General features: G+C 37.3%; 1 protein-coding gene across 2 annotated transcripts in view; it reads left to right on the forward strand.

Moving 5' to 3' along the window:
* The window catches only part of UNC5C (unc-5 netrin receptor C), a 323,806-nt gene that overhangs the window by 267,880 nt on the left and 36,158 nt on the right, over positions 1-19,768 (forward strand). Inside the window, exons 9-12 of one of the 2 annotated variants that reach the window (XM_075860650.1) lie at positions 5,488-5,553; positions 11,191-11,382; positions 14,718-15,062; positions 16,283-16,370. In XM_075860650.1, coding sequence (XP_075716765.1) covers positions 5,488-5,553; positions 11,191-11,382; positions 14,718-15,062; positions 16,283-16,370 — 691 coding nt within the window. The remainder of the gene's footprint in view (positions 1-5,487; positions 5,554-11,190; positions 11,383-14,717; positions 15,063-16,282; positions 16,371-19,768) is intronic. The other variant, XM_075860651.1, reaches the window with a different exon arrangement.

Here is a 19,768-nt window from a genome sequence, read left to right on the forward strand (position 1 = left end):
AAAGTAAAAGAATTTCATACTTACCGGCCGTTGTCTTGGTGACGCGTTCCTCTTTCGGCATCCAGCCCGACCTCCCTGGATGACGCGGCAGTCCATGTGACCGCTGCAGCCTGTGATTGGCTGCAGCCGTCACTTACACTGAAACGTCATCCTGGGAAGCCGGACTGGAGACAGAAGCAGGGAGTTCTCGGTAAGTATGAACTTCTATTTTTTTGACAGGTTGCTGTATATTGGGATCGGTAGTCACTGTCCAGGGTGCAGAAACAGTTACTGCCGATCGCTTAACTCTTTCAGCACCCTGGACAGTGACTATTTACTGACGTCGCCTAGCAACGCTCCCGTAATTACGGGAGCCCCATTGACTTCCTCAGTCTGGCTGTAGACCTAGAAATACATAGGTCCAGCCAGAATGAAGAAATGTCATGTCAAAAAAGCAAGACACATCCGCAGCACACATAACATGTGCATGACAGCTGCGGACTTCATTGCGGAATTTAGAATCTCCATTGAAGTCAATGGAGAAATTCCGCCATGAGTCCGCAACCAGTCCGCCACTGGTCCGCAACAGACAGAGCATGCTGCGGACACCAAATTCCGCTCCACAGCCTATGCTCCGCAGCGGAATTTTACGCATCGTCTAAACGAACACTTCTAAATAGAAGTGGAAGTCAATGGAGAAACGGCTCCGCTGCGGATTAACGCTGCGGAGTGTCCGCAGCGGAATTCAAGTGAAATTCCGCCACGTGTGAACCCAGCCTAAAAACAATCCACACTAAGGAATTGTTTAATTACATAGAATATATAGCTTGTCAAATTACTAACAAGCTTTTATAGCAAATGCCATGTGCACTTAATTTGCAATAGTTTATCAAATGCAAATGTTAAAATTGAAATAACAGATGTTCCAAACATCAGTTGTCAAGTAATTCCTTAAATTTGGATGCAAAGTGTACATTTTTTATACCAAAACGTAATGGTAAGAGCAGCTTATGTGTGAAGTTTGAACATGTAAAATTCTTTGTGATAAAGACCGAACTGATCAAACGGAATATAAGAGGGATTGTTAGTCATTCTCGACTAACATCTGTTATTTCAATTTTAAAATTTGCATTTGATAAACTATTGCAAATTAAGTGCACATGGCATTTTCTATAAAAGCTTGTTAGTAATTTGACAAGCTATATATTCTATGTAATTAAACAATTCCTTAGTGTGGACTGTTAGTAAGGTTGTGAGGTTTAAATAATGATAATGGTATATACTATGGCATTTATGGCTAATTCACTGGCATAGTTGGAACACTTTTATAGATTTACTTTATGTATCTTGTGATAATAGATGATACAGTTAATAGGATCACAAACAAAATGACAGGCAGTATAGATAAAGCTTTGACAATCCTGGAAAAGATGTAATATTATTACTTATAATAACAATAGTAGTATTAGTAGTAGTAGTAGTAGTAGTAGTAGTAGTGGTAGTAGTAGTAATAGTAATAGTAGTGGTAGTAGTAGTAGTAGTAGTAGTAGTAGTAGTAGTAGTAGTAGTAGTAGTAGTAGTAGCTGTAGTAGTAGTAGTAGTAGTAGTAGTAATAGTGGTGGTAGTAGTAGTAGTAGTAGTAGTAGTAGTGGTAGTAGTGGTAGTAGTAGTAGTAGTAGTAGTGGTAGTAGTAGTAGTAGTAGTAGTAATAGTGGTAGTAGTAGTAGTAGTAGTAGTAGTAGTGGTAGTAGTAGTAGTAGTAGTGGTGGTAGTAGTGGTAGTAGTAGTAGTAGTAGTAGTAGTGGTAGTAGTGGTAGTGGTAGTGGTAGTAGTGGTAGTAGCAGTAGTAGTAGTAGTAGTAGTGGTAGTAGTGGTGGTAGTAGTAGTAGTAGTAGTAGTAGTAGTAGTAGTGGTAGTAGCAGTAGTAGTAGTAGTAGTAGTAGTAGTAGTAGTAGTAATAGTAGTAGTAGTAGTAGTAGTAGTAGTAGTAGTAGTAGTAGTAGTAGTAGTAGTAGTAGTAGTAGTAGTAGTAGTAGTAGTAGTGGTAGTAGCAGTAGTAGTAGTAGTAGTAGTAGTAGTAGTAGTAGTAGTAGTAGTAGTAATAGTAGTAGTAGTAGTAGTAGTGGTGGTAGTGGTGGTAGTAGTAGTAGTAGTAGTAGTAGTAGTAGTAGTAGTAGTAGTAGTAGTAGTAGTAGTAGTAGTGGTAGTAACAATGGAATAATAATGATCATTACAATAATGAATAATTGTATACTTTAAGCCTCATGCACATGAGAGGGATTTTCCATGCCGCCATACAATGCTCTGTTGGGTGCAGTAAATTGGAGATTTTCTCCCCTAGTCTCCTCGTAATACAGCAAACAATGGAGTATGCCACAAATATTTTGTGATTAAATCAAAGGCATAAGGAGGTAATGTAAAGACCCATGTACCTTTGGGTGCCCAATAGAGATTTAGTACAAAAATCAGTCATAAAAGGTTCGTGTGTAAGAGACTTGAAAAGATTTCATCTTAAAATTAAAAAAATTCATCAGTAAATCCAATAAATCTTTACACTTTCATCTTTTTAAATGTTGGCAAATATTTTCTATCCAGCAACTTTCTAGTGTTATCCCTTTCTTAAAAAGTTTTATTGGCTATTACAAATGTATTCCGATGATTAGAAGTCAAGTAAAGGAATAAACAAAGTTGAGGAGGAGACAATGTTGTATACAGAGCCATGGGGTAAAGCATGGAGTAAAGTGCTTGCAGTCTCTTAAAGTGCATAACTTTGTGTCCCCTGCATTTTAACTACAACACTACACCATTCAGAAGTCAGGAAATCTAGGTGACAACCCATCTGAGAACTGTGTCGGGGGTTGCTAGCGGCGTAACTATAAGGGGTGCAGGGGTCCCACTCGATCGCTGTAGGCGGGACAAAAGGTCTCTGCTCCAAATGAAGTGACCAATGCTATTAATGACGCTTGATAGTTAGAGAGCCCTGTTACAGATTTCGCATTGGGCCCAGGATCTTCTAGTTATGCCTCTGGAGGTCACATTGGTTACTAACCAGCTTCCCAGATTCTCCTGGAAAAGATAAGACAGAGTTTGTACAGTTAGACAACTCAAGGCTTTACACTTACTTAGTCAATTCTTTAGATAACCCATGAGGCCAATAAACCAGCACGATAACGAAACATATTTTTATACTTTCGGTACCTGTAGGGATATAGTACGAGGTCTTAATGACTATTATGCATTTGATGGACCCCATTACCTATTGCTGAGTGCAATGTGACAACATTCTCCCTAACTTCGTTATCACAGGAACAGCAGCTGCTACATTTTTATATAATTAGCACCAGTCAATTAGCTTTACTGCTGGTTTAGCGACTAAGTGACATCCTTGTCCATACTTGTTCATGAATTTGATAAAAGGTGCACAAAGGAATGGTCATGAATCTCAATATCGTAACTGAGAGACGATACTAACCCTTCTACTCATGTATATGATTAAGGCACTTCCCTGTCGTAATTATCATATAATTATTATGTGTGCATTAATTATGGATGTGCACAGCACACACTATGTAGTGCTTTGATGATTAAACATATATTTTTACAGCCGCAGCAAAGATACTGACACATTTAATAACAGTATAATCATGGCTAGCCTTAAGCTGAGATGAGCAAATAGATCTGCTGCGATTATCAAGTAATAAGAAGCATTTCTGTGCATGAAATATCATGTCAAAACTCTAAAATTGATTTAAATTGCACCCTGAGATCAAAATTTGTGCACTTAAGTGTCTGAACCTTGGCGGCTACAATCACTTAAAATAGTTTCAGTAGGTTTTGTGAGCGTTGGACATTTGAATGTGCAATAAGAATTTATTGTTCTATGAATACATCTCGCTTCCTTCTCTCTTCTAATGCACTGTTCGATCAGGAGAGGGGCAACGGCTGTAATACACCTCTGATCTCCGCCATTAACCCTTTGAATGCCGCAATCAACACTGACCGCTGCATTCAAAAGGAAAGAGTGAGGGGGGATCCCTTTGACGTGATCAAGGCCCATACCTTATGTGGACAGACAGCCCAGGGTCCATAGGAGGATGCCAGGGCTGTCTGACCATATTTCCTATTGTTGGGTCACACTTAGGTATGCCCTAACAACCGCTTGTTTACTATTAGTACGCAAACTAATGTACTAATATATAGATATATGCCAGTACAGTATAGTAAAAAAAAATGAAGATTAAAATTAAAAATCCCTCTATTAAATAAAAAAAAAAAGTTGAATGAATAAGAACATATTTGCAATATTAAGGAACCTCCTTAAAAAAAAATATATATATATTATTCACGGACTATCTTCTATCTACGCTAGGGCATAGAAATGTAATAGAGGGGATTTCCCTGTTTGGGAACAAATCTGTTTGTAAGAGTGGAGAGCCACCAAAAAAAGTAGAAGCTTTCCTTTCGATGATGACCGGTTGATTCCAAATTGTCCTTGTAATACATTCTATCCCATACATCTTCATGTACCACAATCATTGGGACATCCTAATAATGAAAAGGGGTTGTGAAAACTGGATATCTCCTTTAATTTAATTCATGAAATAACAAGGCACCAACCTTTGCAGGGTTGAACATTTTTAGCCTCATGTATCAAGCTATCCGGGGAAAATAAGAGTCATTCACATATCAACCACTCAGAATCCATGTTCTAAGTTTTTATCAGTGCAGTTTAGAAGATGAATGCAGTTTTCTGATGGGTCACTTTACCACCAGGGTATTGCCACGATGCCAGTGCAAGGTCTTCATATTATACTAGTTATATTACAGGGATCCATCCAACACATTCACTGGATATTTGTACCTCGCATCCCCAAAAACGCAACTGAAAGACAAATCATTTTCTCATGTACCTTTCACACATTCATTAAGCACAATCTCTACTGATTGAGAGACTGTACTTTGTTTTGTTTTTTTTTATCTCCTTTGCTGGTTTAAATTTTTTTGGTAATGTTCCCATGATTTTATGCAGATTTTATTTATTAGTATTAGCATCTAAAGAGTTAACATGTTCCTATAAATCCTTAAAACAGACTTTCCATACAGATACAGTAAAAAAAAAAAAGAGAGAAAACGCATTTGAGAATGGCAAATATAAATCAAAGGCATTTTCCCATATGACTTTGATATCTAAATAAATTCTTATAAATGGTCCCATTAAAGTCCAAACTCAATGAAAAACATATTTTACATTTCAAATTAAACTTGTCTTATAGTAGCTTTGAATAAAAAGTTGTTTCTTGGGACTGTATGTGAACAATGAACATTTTAAAACAGAGAGGCACATGCTAACTCTAGTCTCCATATTTATTTGCCTTTAATTCCACTTTTTTTTATTTTATTATTATTATTATTATTATTATTATTTGAGTTATTTTGCACTTTTTATTTCATTCATGATTTTGTTTCCTTTGTCTGTTTTTTTTTTTTGTTTTTTTTTCTTCTGTGAAGGGCCGATTTTCCCTCTTTCACCCCGAACCAATGAGCGGAAAACACAGAAGGAGTTTGGATATCCTTGTAAGTTTTTGTATGATTTTTTTACTTTTTATATATTTTGTTATTATTAGCATTATGTTTTAAATTATATGTTCTTAGAAGACAATGTGCAAAGTGCACATGATCCACAATCTGCACCATGATTACTAATCCAATAATATCAAACTGTGTGTAACCCTGATCTTTCATTTACTCTATATTACCTTGGCATATTGCTTATATTCTCATGTAAAAAAAACAAAACTTAAAATGAGAATGGAAGTTATGTTTCAGAGCAAAGACGTACATACAACTGCTATGGGGCCTATGAGATAGCTTAGCTGCCCACTTGGTCTAGCTATATCCCGCTTCCCATGGGCTCTACAATCCTAGAAATGTTGGCAAACAAGTGAAAAGTAAATGGCTAGTAGGTACGGGTTTCTTCAAACACTGCAGATTTGTTACAGATTTTCAGTGCAGATTTCGCACACTAAAAATCCACAACAGATCACAGTTCAATACAAAGGAAATGGGGATTTATAAGACCATAGTCACATGCAGCTGAAGAAATCTGCAAAGAATGAAATCTGCGACAAAATCCTCATGTATCACATACTCTGAACATACTCTACTTCCACATTGAAAGCATGAACCAGCAAAAGTAGGGGACCCCATTTTTATTTTTTCTATGGGGTTCCCTCTGCTCTGTGTACCTTATTGCTGAGGAGTTTCATTTACTGTAATACATTTTGCTCCATCTGTCTAATTGATTAACTTATGGAAGCCTTGGTGAGCTCCACCATAAAAAGTTGTGGTACTTTGTGATTTACACTACAGTATGTCCCATTGCTATTGTCAAGCTGAGATCTAAAAGTCAGTCTATGGATGTATCTTGTGCATATTCACAGCATATCTATACAGCCATGGTCCCTGAGATCTCAGCTTGAAGAACATCATAGAACATATTGTAGTGTAAATGACAACATGCAAAAAGTACAGAATCCCTAGGCTGCAAAAGTCAGAACTAAAAAACAAATTTTTACAAATATATAAGATCAAAGTAGATCGATATGATCATATATTATGAAACAATGGCATGCAGAATTAAGGTGCAGACAGTAGAAAAAAAACTGTATTCCATTCTTGTGCTTTGTAGTATGGAGTTATGGAAACAGTAGAGAGGAGTAAGCCCAATGCCACATAATACATATGTTTTTATACATTTTGGAGTATTAGGGCTTGTTCACACACAACGGAATTGCTGCAGAAAATTTCTGCAGCAATTCCGTTGAAAGTCAAAGGCTTTCCGCTACGGCAAAAATGCACCATTTCCTGCGTTTTTTAGGGCAGAAAATGGTGCCAAAATGGCTGCATTTTTCCCAATGATAGGAGATGGAGACATATCCTCTGAAAAACGCAGCAATTCTGCCCACTTTCCGTAGCAGGAATTGACATGCTGCAGGTCAATTTTGGCTCAGAAATGTTACACAGCAGGTGGATGATATTTGTTAAATCTCATCCACTATGCTGCTACTGTATTCTGCTGGTTTTTTTCCGAACGAGATTCCGGCCGGAAAAAAACATGGCAATTCCGTTACGTGTGAACGAGCCCTTATAGAACAGAGACTTTGGTTATTACTTTGCACAGAACCATTACTCACCATAATATTCATGGCCATAGACAGAGGCCAATATTCTCTTGTCAGCATGCCACGCTACAATTCCTATGATAGCTTGCATTTCCCACATAGGAAATTATTGTTCGACTACCATTTACTGTACATGGTACAGGCTGATTAATAAGAACTATCAACACAGGCACTAGATTTGGAAACAATTGTGTTGCTACTATAGATTTAAATGTGATCAGTATTAACACTTGGTATCTGTTATACCAACCTATTACACAGGCCAATGATCGGGCAAACAAGCGTTCACATAATTCCCGATCATTGCCCTGTATAAACAAGGCAATGATCATCCAACGAATGAGGAAAAGCTATTTCATCGGCTGATCTGCTTGTTTACGCGGCCAATAAAATGGTCGCTAGTTGGCTGCAGATCTCCCTATGTAAACAGGGAGATGTGCTGCTGAAATATTGGAAATGTATGGGGACGAACGATCCTAGTAACGACCGCTCGTCCCCATACATAGCCGATCATTTCTCCTTGTGAAAGGAGCAAACAAGCGCCGATCAATGAGCTGTCTCGTCGATCGGCGCTCATTTTTACGGCCCATATTGGTCTGTGTAATAGGACCCTTATCATGATTGTCAATAGACACAAATTTGTTCAAAGTCTAAGGACTGCACACAAATACCAGATGTAACCAGACTTTGGAAATGCAGCAAACCTTACACTACATTCACACTTCATCTACTATGTAGTAGATGACCGTTTTCTCCCTATTTTGCCAATTTCCAAGTTATGCCATCTCAATGATGCCACTTTCCTTATTTTTGTAGCACCTTCCTTGTCACTTCAAGTCCAATGTGTGAAGCTTCTGAATGTTTACTGCAAATAAAAATGATGTGTTGGTAAATTCAGAATATATTAAGGACAGAAACATATGGTTGAAGCACCACCTATTGTGCTGATCACTGCCTGTCATTTACACTGTCCACAAAAGATTTTGAATAGGAAAGAACTCATAAAATGTGGCTACATTTTATTCTATGAATAAAGTATATAAAATTTTGTAAATCATACATTTACATTATCTTGTGGCAGGAACTGAAAATGTAAAAGCAGATGCCTCCACTTCTTATAATTTCTCAACATCTAGTATATTCACATTTTCCTGCCCAAGGCCAATCATAGCTTTTCTGCACTGATATTGCTTTGAGCTATTCATTAAATTACATTGTAGAAAACTAAGGTTACTATGTAACGGCTCCACTCCTTGTTACCTACAATGGTTACATGGCCATTGAATAATGTGAATATGTTGAGTTCAAGTTGAATGGTTGAGGCACAAGGCCTCCTATTTTATGGTCTTGTCGTAGTAAATATTTGTACTATTTGAAACTAGAGAGGTCCTTACTCCTTACATTTTCTTGCCACCCTGGTGGCAATGAGTTTGGAAAACTCAACCACTTGCATATAAAAAAGCTATAAACAAATTGTGTTTGAAATAAGCTTGCGATCAAGAGGGATTATATTGAACAGGCTATAAAAATAACATAAGTATGTTCTACAACTTTCCTTTTTGACATGCCCTTTCAACCCAACCAAGAGGGCATGTAATTTGTATAGATTGACAGAGACAAGTAGCTGCCAGACATCTTTATATTGTTGTTTTTTTTAAGGATATGTTATCAATATCAGATCAGTGGGGTCAGACTTCCGGCACCACTGGGTGACTGAGGGGGCCCTGACGACTATCATTGCTGCTTTTTCAATGTTAACCACTTGAATGGGATTAAAAAACAGCAATCATATGAAGACTCGTTCCCGATCATTACTCTGTGTAAACAGGGCAACGATCAGCCGATGAACAAGCAAACGCTCGTACATCGGCTGATAGTATAGTTTATAAAGCAAAACATATTATCGTTGTCATCAGCACATCTCTCTGTGTAAACAGGGAGATGTGCCGCCGACATGATAGAAATGTAATGATCACTCGTCCCCATACATTACTGATCATTGCTCCTTTTGAAAGGAACAAACGAGTGCCGATCAGTGAGCCGCCTCGTTGATAGGCACTCGTTTTAACGGCCCATATCGGACCGTGTAAGAGGACCTTTAGTCTAGGTGAAACATGTTATTGTATATGTGCTTTACATACTATAATACCTGCGTAGAATATAGGCTCTGTGGGAGGAGTTCAGCTTTTAACCTATTCTTATGAAAAATATAACATTATCTATTTTATTACTCCTCACTATGATCACCCACATTCAGTTTTGTACAGCTAGCCTGATATACAGTATATCAAACCTTTAGTGTTTGTTTTTATTATTTGAAACAATTCTCCCTGCAGGAGTTTCCACAACAGAAATAAACTAGATTACAGAAGACACAAATTAGAGAAGGTTTTTAAATATATCAACACATGGATCTAGAATGTGCCAGCTGCCATTTGCATTGAATTAGTTTTGGAAGGAAATGCAGAGTAATAGCCATCTCATAATATTCTCTAGGGCATGGTCGTAAACCAGTTTTAAATGTAGTTCAGATGGCTTTTACTAAGCACTGGCCATATCCTCGCTCCCTATTGCACAACATGTTCATTATTGATACTTGTGTCATATGTTCTGTCCTCTTGAAAATCATTCTTTATGTTTTTGATTGTATAAACCATACTGTTCTAGATATATCAGCCAAGTATATGCTGCTTTCATTGTCAGGCGCCTGTCAATCGTAAAACCGGTTTACTATATAACACTGCTGAAGCTAGATGCCCTTTGTTTGAAGGAAGCAAAGCCATATCCAGCCAGATCCCCCTCCACAAGCCCCATCTTGGACAGTTTAATATGTGACTTCTGTCTTAATCTGTCACATATCCTGGGCAATGGAATCTATACTGCTGGGAAACCCCGCTGCATGGAAATTCCATTTAACATACAGATATTGCTCATCACATAGATATTTCGCTTTACACAAGACATTTCCACATATTCTTATCATTTGGCATTCTTTAAACCTGAAACAAGACATCTATACTGCCAGCTGCCATTAAGCAGGGGTTTAATACCCTCACACATGTATAGGATCTCCTTTGTTTCTAAAACAATGACTGTTTTTTTTTGCACAATTCTAATATTTTTCCTAGGCATCCCCTGCAATGCTTTCTATTTTACCAGTAATTGTATGTAAGCTCACTTTTATGCTACAATAAATATATGTATGGCTTAAAGGAAACTACAATGTATAAGTTTCTGAACAAAGCTAATAGAAAAATTATGGTTTGAAAACTTAAACTGTTCTCCGGGATAAGAAAAAAAAGCTTTTCACGTTGTCCGAGAAACAGAACCATGCTTGTCCATTGACTCTGTCCGGTGTCTTCAAGTGAATGGGGTGAGCTGCTATACTAGAAACAGCCAATGGACAAGTCTAGCACTGTTTCTGGAAAAAGGAGACCCTTTTTCTTATCCTGGACAACCCCTTTAAGTCATTGCTATTGTGTAAACCACATTTTTGTATAGTTATTGATACACAAGTTTTCAGTTTGGAGGTACAATTGCATTGAGTCCAATATCCTAATATATAATATTTCAGGCAGGAACCAACCAAAGAGGGACGAAACTGCAGAGAATTTTCTTTAGCTTCTATAAGGCCCTTCAATAGGCAATAGAATATAAAGTTTCCCTCCAAGGGCAATTACAAAGAATATAATTTACTGCTGCTGTCTTATGGATACCCCAATTTGATTAATAATAATACAGTATAGTCTTTTTCTAATACAAGTTTTATATCTGTAACATTTCACTTCTTACATGAATTTATTAAAATATATATTTTTAGTAAGAGTAAAAAGATGACTACTAGAATGATATAATTCTTACAGACAAGCTCCTATTTGTAAAGGTTATGTAATGGACCAGCGATAATGTACATGTTTGTTAGACGCCATTTATCATTTTCTATAACATTATCAAGGTAAGAAGTTCAAGCTATTTAATGGCATAGAAATCTATTATCTTTTAGTAACATAGTTATCATTGCTACCTCTAGCTGCTCCAAGCTCGGACAATGTCGCCCTTTATGTTGGCATCGTCATTGCTGTGATCGTGTGCCTCGCCATCTCTGTCATCATAGCTTTATTTGTCTATCGGAAGAACCATCGAGGTTTTGAGTCTGACATTATTGACACTTCTGCACTGAATGGTGGATTCCAAGCAGTCAATATAAAAGCTGCGAGACAAGGTGAGTGCTCTTATGATCACAGAGTACTATGAAATCAACAATTGATAATTATATGTGTCAAAGAAATGACCATAGTTACAGTATCTAATCTTTATATCACATACAATTTTGATTATTTTGTTCCTCGTTATATTAGTAGGATATATGTCAGTTGCTATTTGTTGGCAGTACCCATGTATTCCCTGATGACACTTCCTGAAATACATTCTAACCTCCTATTCTACTAAATTCAACCCTGAAAATGACCTGAAAAACGGTAGCAATTTGTTGTACGGGAATGTCTTACTTCTATGCTAAGACCGTACCAATTGAAGTCTGACAATATGTCCTATTCTGATTTCTGCAGGTGCGGGTTGTAATGAAGCCCTTGTGTAAATCCAAATCACCATCTATATCAATGTCCCCCATAAACATAAATAACTGTCAATATTCAAGCCAGGAAGGACGTAGTTATTGTTGTGTTTGGTGATTTCCATCCATACAAGGTCTGCATGACAACAGTACAACTGACAGAAATCAGAACAAGGAATGTTGTCGTGAGCTGTGGGTCTGTAGATTTAAGTGATTAGTTATCAGAATAGGAGTAAGATATTAAAAAATAGTTTTCACATTTTTAATATAAACTAAATGGTCTTTTATAAATGTTCTCCTAGTACGTATGTCTACTTTAATAGATAAAGGGGGGAATTTACTAAGCATTTCATACACTGGTCTTAAACAGAAGCCCGCTGGAGTAAGATACACTAAATTTATTAAGATATGCACAATTTCTGGAGTAATTTATTGTAATCTAGTGGGCCTTCTGTGGCACCTCCACTCCAACTACACCCTGCTCACTTTTCTGAAAAAGTGCTGGTGTAAAAAGTCACAAACTTTTGTTAAAAATAGTCATTTGCCAAAATGTTCAACTTGTTTCTGCCATAAAACTGGTGCAAATGACTTAATAAATCTCCTCTATAACGTCTGTGGGATATAAAGAATACAAAAATATAACATTATAACCAAGTGCAATAAACAATTATAAAACTCTAAGCCAGTTCATGACTAAAATAACCAAAAAGTTGAGTAATGTGTCACCAAAATAAATCTATGTTATCTTTGAAGGCGCATTCCAGTTGTAACCAGTTACTAGATTGCTAGATTGGTGGGGGTCTGACCACTGTGACCCCCACCGATTACCAGACTGGGGGGGGTCTCATTTCCACTGTTTGAATAGAGCGGTGGACGAGCATGCATCCTGCTACGAAGTTCAAATACTATGGAACTGACAGAGGCAACCGAGCCCAGAACTCGGCTATCTCCATCGTTCCCGTAAACTATGAATGAGGCTGTAGCGCACAATTTCGGCCATAGCTCCATTGAAACAGAGTAAACACTTGAATCCAAACACAACATGTCGACAGATTGGAAGAAAGCCGCCCTGTTTATCTAATCCTGTACAACCCTTATAAATCCGGCAAGAGCTGCTTCTAAATGTTGTGGTTAGTTTAACTAAATGAAAGCTGCTAAGACTTTTTATTTTAATGGCAATGCTTTGCAGTTGGACACAAAAAATAAATAGCAAACAGAAATAGATATTTAAGTGTCCTTATGTTGTACAGGCTTCATCTGTAGGGTTTGAGGAATAGCATCAAGAACTAAAATGAATGTTATATGCTCATGGCCAATGCTACATACGGTTTCAAGGAAATTATATCTGCCACTCAACAACTAAGGTGCCAGTTTTCCTTATAAAGTAGACCGAGCGGAAGTCTTTGAAAATAATGTTTGTGGAAATGATTGGTGTTGTCTTAAGCTGCCATGCCACGTTGTTGCAATGTGTCACTAAATTGACTCCAGTTGTGTCAGATTTGACAGTTAGATTTCTCTCACATCTGATAGAAAAATCAATTTGGTATAAAATTTGAATAAGGACTATACTTTTTTCCAAACGCACTTCTGTATCTTATTTGTGAGAATATGTCATTTTCAAAGAAAGGAACCGCCAGAGACTTTTACTGTACATCTAGTAACCCCTCCCGGATTCTGTTTGTATAAAAAGCAAATAGCTCTTAGTTTCCACATGTTGAGTCAGAATAGATAAAAAGTGAACGTGTGCCACATGTGCTGTTACTGAGGAAAACATAAGATTGCAGAGTAGAACTTTCTAGAAGGTTTAATAAGCAAATTAAATTTCCTCATTACATAATGGCTTTCAGAGGGAAGTAAAATGAAGATGAACAGCAAGTACTAAATCTTACGGTTTTCTCTCCCATAGTGCACGCTATTAGGAAACTGCTTAATTCGACGTGCTGGTTACATTCGATATAACAGGTTTACTCGACACAACCAGAGCCGTATTTACAATAGTTATCTACATAGTGAGGGAACCCATTCTTACATTACTCCTTTCCGCATAGCTGGCACTCGAGGAGTGGTACGTGTCTTGTGCCCAGCTATGTAGCACATATGGTGTAAATACAGTATGCATGGGAGGGTGGCATTAGTGGACTCATGGCATATGCTTAGTATAAAGGACACGAACCACTGGGAGAACTTTCTTACACATGAACTTGTTTCTTGAAGCTTCCATTGACTACAGATTTATTAGACCGGTTGCCACTCATAAGTTCTATTGCAAAGCAATACCAATCCCTTGACTACTGTTCTTGTACTATTATATTGGACTATTTCTAGGAAGAACAAAGAAACAAAATATCACTTATTGCATACAATAATTACAAATGTATTTCAGTATCATTCATTTACTTCCAACCATTTCAGTCATGTGGTGATTTTTGTACAGTGCATGGTCGACGTTCAAGTTACAAGCATATTAAAGGGGTAATTTGGTTTCAGTAAATAAATGTTATTTGTTGCATAATATACTTTCTGCATCTTTTTCTCATATTTTCAAGATATCTGCTTGCTGTAATTTAATATACACTTTCATTGTCTACTTTCAGTGGCTAAAAATCTGTCCTGGTCATGTGATAGAAACAGAGCTGCATGGTTTGTTACAGTTACAGTTCAATTATCAGAGCTGTGTATTGTAACGAGCCATGCATCGGTGTGTCTATCACATGACCAGGACAGATTTTTAGCCCCTGAATGTAAATAATAAAAGTTCCTATTGAATGATAGCAAGCAGAGATCTTGAAAACTGTGAGGAATTGTTACAGAAAGTAAATTGGAAAATTTTCACTCTTTATTTGCCGAATCCAAAAAACTGCTAAGCATTATAAATCATAGAATGATATTGTGTAAATGCAAAGTGTGATGATATATTTCTACACTGACATCATTTTTAAATAAACTTGTTAAGCCTCTGATCTTGATTTTCTTTTTGTCTTTAGATCTCCTGGCAATTCCTCCAGACCTGACAACTGCAGCAGCAATGTACAGAGGGCCTGTTTATGCTCTGCATGATGTCTCTGACAAGATCCCAATGACCAATTCTCCTCTCCTTGACCCTCTTCCTAATTTGAAAATCAAAGTGTACAATTCTTCTGGTGCAGTAACACCTCAAGATGATTTGTCGGACTATGCCTCAAAACTTTCTCCTCAAATTACACAGTCCTTACTAGAACATGACACTCTCAATATGAAGAACCAAAGTCTTGCAAGGCAAACAGACCCTTCGTGTACAGCGTTTGGAACATTCAACTCACTAGGTGGACACCTGATCATTCCTAATTCCGGTAGGTAAAGGAATGTTAAGGGACATGGGAGGGAAGTGATGAATACAAGTACAATATGACAATGGAAGATATATATGTATACAACATATTTTAGAATTGAGATTAGGTGCTACAATGGATTAGTTAGTGACAAATTTATATATGTATATATATATATATATATATATATATATATATATATATATATACATATATATATATATATATATATATATATATATATATACATACATATTTATATATATATATATATATGTTTGTGCTTAAAATTATGTTGAAGAGCCCATAATTTCTTACTAGATCTTCCACTGATTTGTGGGCTGCAAGCAGAGCCATTTCATAGAAAATGGGGCCAGAGCCAAAAAACATAGTAGAGCCCCCCTGCTTTCCATTTGTAGTTTTTCTTTTAATTTCGTCATATAGTGTCAAAATAATACTGCTATATACAGCACACAATAATTACCATATACTGCCCGATTAATATCCAGTGTCCAAATAGAGCCATGTAGTTCCCAAATAATACTACAATTTAATTGCCACATATTACCACCAAACACCTCTATATGGGTGGTTTTAGTTTGCTCCTTGGGTTCCTATCCTCAGGGTCCCCCTAGGAAATGCGCATGCCAATTTGGTAATTGGGGCGATAGCTGCCGGCTAAAACAACTTTAGGCTGCTAATTATGTATGTGGCAACCTTAAGAAATTTCCAGCCTAGAGAAACTTTCATGAATGTGCCAACTGTGAGTATAACATTTTCTCAACACAGGGTTACCGACCAACACATGAAAAGCCATGATGGCTCTGGCTAACATAAAACACAATGCATCTTTCCTTTATTGAGATAAAATAAAAATAGTTCAAAAACTGAACTTTTCTTTATCATTCACTTCCATTGAATGTGTTGTTATAATGTAAGAGTGAATGTTTGTTTCTCTAAAAAAGAAAAAAAAAATGTTCTTTTATAGCCCTTTCTACCTTTTCACCTTATATCAATTATTTTGCTTTGGAGAGTCATAAGTAGGACTTCAATTGCCATGGCAACATTTCTCATCTTGGCTTTGAGGACTTAAATCCGACATTGCCCTGTAAAATGAATTCTTTTTATGGAAAGATGAATGAAAGCTTGAAAAATAAATTGCCTGCCTTCCCCTTACAAGTATAATTTGCTATTATTAAATTGATTTCTCTATTTGTTTCTTTTATCTTTCTTTTATTTAGGAGTGAGCTTGCTGATTCCTGCTGGGGCTGTTCCTCAGGGAAGAGTTTATGAAATGTATGTGACAGTGCACAGGAAAGAGAACATGAGGTAACTGCCTATGCACATCTTGCTAATCTGAAAAAAATCATTGTAACAACACTGGTGGTCAATTCTTTTCCAAAGAAATGCAAATTTGTCTCTTTGTTGTGGACATGAAAGATCTGGTTAGTCAGTTGTAGCCTTCACATTTTAACATTGTCTGCTCTGTATCTGTATTCGCTTTCTGTGACTGTCAAATTGACACCCCAGCTCTAACTCTATTTAACCCCTTCCCGCTTTGGCCACTTTTGACCTTCCTGACAGAGCCTCATTTTTCAAATCTGACATGTTTCACTTTATGTGGTAATAGCGTCAGAATGCTTTTACCTATCCAAGCGATTCTGAGATTGTTTTCTCGTGACACATTTGACTTTATGTTACTGGCAAAATTTGCTCGATACATTCAGTATTTGATTGTAGAAAACACAAAAATTATGCCAAAAATTAGCATTTTTCTAAATTTGTATGTATCTGCTTGTAAGACGGGCAGTTATACCTCACAAAATTGTTGCTAATTAACATCCCCATATGTCTACTTTAGATTGGCATCATTTTTTGAAAATCCTTTTATGTTTCTAGGATATTACAAGGCTTAGAACTTTAGCTGAAATTTCTCACATTTTCAAGAAAATTTCAAAAGGCTATTTTTACAGGGTCCAGTTTAGTTGTGAAGTGCCTTTGAGGGCCTTATATAGTAGAAACCCCCAATAAGTTACCCCATTTTAAAAACTTCACCCCTCAAAGTATTCAAAACAGCATTTAGAAAGTTTCTTAACCCTTTATGCGTTTCACAGGAATTAAAGAAATGTAGTGGTGAAATTTACAAATATCATTGTTTTTTTTCAGAAATTCATTTTGAATCCATTTTGTTTTGTAACACAGAAAAGTTTACCAGAGAAATGCAACTCAATATTTATTGCCCAGATTCTGCAGTTTTTATAAATATACCACATGTGGCCCTAGTGTGGTAATGTACTGAAGCACCGGCCTCAGAAGCAAAGGAGTATCTAGTGGATTTTGGGCCTCCTTTTTATTAGAAAATATTTTAGGCACCATGTCAGGTTTGAAGGGCTCTTGCAGTGCCAAAACAGTGGAAATCCCCCAAAGGTGACCAAATTTGGGAAACTAGACCCCTCAAGGAAATTATCTAGGGATATAGTGAGCATTTTGACCCCACAGGTTTATGGCACAAATTATTGGACTTGAAAATTTAAATCTACATTCTTTCAAAGACAATGTAGGTTTAGCTATTTTTTTCTAATTTCCACAAGGACTAAAGGAGAAAAAACACCACAGCATTTGTAAAGCAATTTATCTCGAGTAAAACAATACCCCACATGTGGTAATAAACAGCTGTTTAGACACACATCAGGGCTTAGAAGGGAAAGAGCGCCATTTGGCTGTTGGAGCTCAAATTTAGCAGGAATGGTTTGCGGAGGCCATATCGCATTTGCAAAACCCCTAAAGGACCAAAGCAGAGAAAATGCCCAAAAAGTGTCTCCATTTAGGAAACTACACCCCTTGATGAATTCATCTACGGGTGTAGTGAGTATTTTTACCCCACAAGGGTTTCATAGATTTTATTAAGATTGGGCGGTGAAAATAAAAACAATCCTTTTTCGTCAATAAGACGTAGCTTTGGCTCAAATTTTTTAATTTTCTCAACAAATAAAGGAAAAATAGAACGCCAACATTTGTAAAGCAACTTCTCTGGAGTATAGCAATACCACATTTGTGGTCATAAACTACTGTTTGGGCAAACGGCGGGCTCAGAAGGGAAGGAGCACCATTTGGCTTTTGGGGTACAGATTTTGCTGTATTGATTTCTTGGCGCCATGTTGCTTTTGCAAATCCCTGTGGTACCAGTACAGTGGAAACCCCCCAAAAGTGACTCCATTCACGAAACTACACTCCTTGAAGAATTCATCTATGGGTATAGTGAGCATTTTGACCCAACAGATGTTTCATAGATTTTATTAGAATTGGGCAGTGAAAATTTAAAAATAAATCCTTTTTCTTCAATAAAAAGTAGCTTTAGCTCAACAATTTTCATTTTCTCAACAAATAAAGGAAAAAAAGAACCACAACATTTGTAAAGAAATTTCTCCTATAAATGGTCATAAACGACTGTTTGGGCACATGGTAGGGCTCAGAAGGGAAGGAGTTCCATTTGGCTTTTGGGGTATAGATTTTGCTGGATTGGCTACTGGTCACATGTCACATTTGCAAAGCCCCTGCGGGACCAAAACAGTAGAAACCCCGCAGAAGTGACCCCATTTCGGAAACTACACCCCTCAAGGTATTCACCTAGGGGTGTTGTGAGCATGTTAACCCCGCAGGTGTTTTGCAGAAATTAGTGTGCGCTCGATGTTGCAGAGTGAAAATGGGATTTTTTTTCCATAGATATGCCAATATGTGGTGCCCAGCTTGTGCCACCATGAAAAGACAGCGCTCTGATTTTTATGCTGTGTTTCCCCGGTTTTAGAAACACCCTAGATGTGGCCCTAATCTTTTGCCTGGACATTCAACTAGGCTCAGGAGTGAAAGAGTACCATTGGGCCTAATTTGGTGATTTACAAACTATTGGTTCACAATTTCAGAGGCTCTGATGTGAAATAATAAATAAAACCCCTGAGAAGTGACCCCATTTTGGAAACAACACCCCTCAAGGCATTTATTAAGGGGTGTAGGGAGCATTTTCACCCCACAGGCTTTTTCCATAAATGATTGCGCTGCGGATGGTGCAAAGTAAAAATTAAAAATCTTCCCTAGATGTGACATGTGACATTTCAGTGGCAAATATGTCGTGCCCAGCTTATGCCACTGGAGACACACACCCCAAAAATTGTAAAAGGGTTCTCCCGGGTATGGTATGGGTATGCCATATATGGGGAAGTAAATTGCTGTTTGGGCACACTGTAGGGTTCAGAAGGGAAGGAGCGCCATTTAGCTTTTGAAGCGTGGATTTTTCTTGGTAGTAGTTTTGTTTGGGGTTTTACTGGTATTTCAGTTTATAATGTGGGGGGTACATGTAAGCTGGGCAGAGTACATCAGGGGCATAGTCAGGTGATATAATAATGGGGTAAAAAAATAATAAAATAATCCATAGATGTGTGTTACGCTGTGGAGCAATCCTTTATGCACAGGCCAGTGTCGCACTGATAAATGGTATCGTTTCTTATCCACTTTTGGTACACACTCTGCACCTTTGCAGTTTGGGGAATTTTACTGTGAAAATGTTGTCCTGGTGTAATACGTGCACACTCGCTTCCAGCAGATATGTTTGGGCCCTCCCCTTCCTGATTCCTTAATTTTAGGGCCTTGACAATATGCCTCTTGAAACAGAAGAAATGTTCCCCTCGGGCCTGCACAACCGCATATTTTTTATTTCCTGACTTATTGGAGCC

The sequence above is a fragment of the Rhinoderma darwinii genome, chromosome 1 (genome assembly GCF_050947455.1).
Source record: "Rhinoderma darwinii isolate aRhiDar2 chromosome 1, aRhiDar2.hap1, whole genome shotgun sequence".
Classification (NCBI taxonomy): domain Eukaryota; kingdom Metazoa; phylum Chordata; class Amphibia; order Anura; family Rhinodermatidae; genus Rhinoderma; species Rhinoderma darwinii.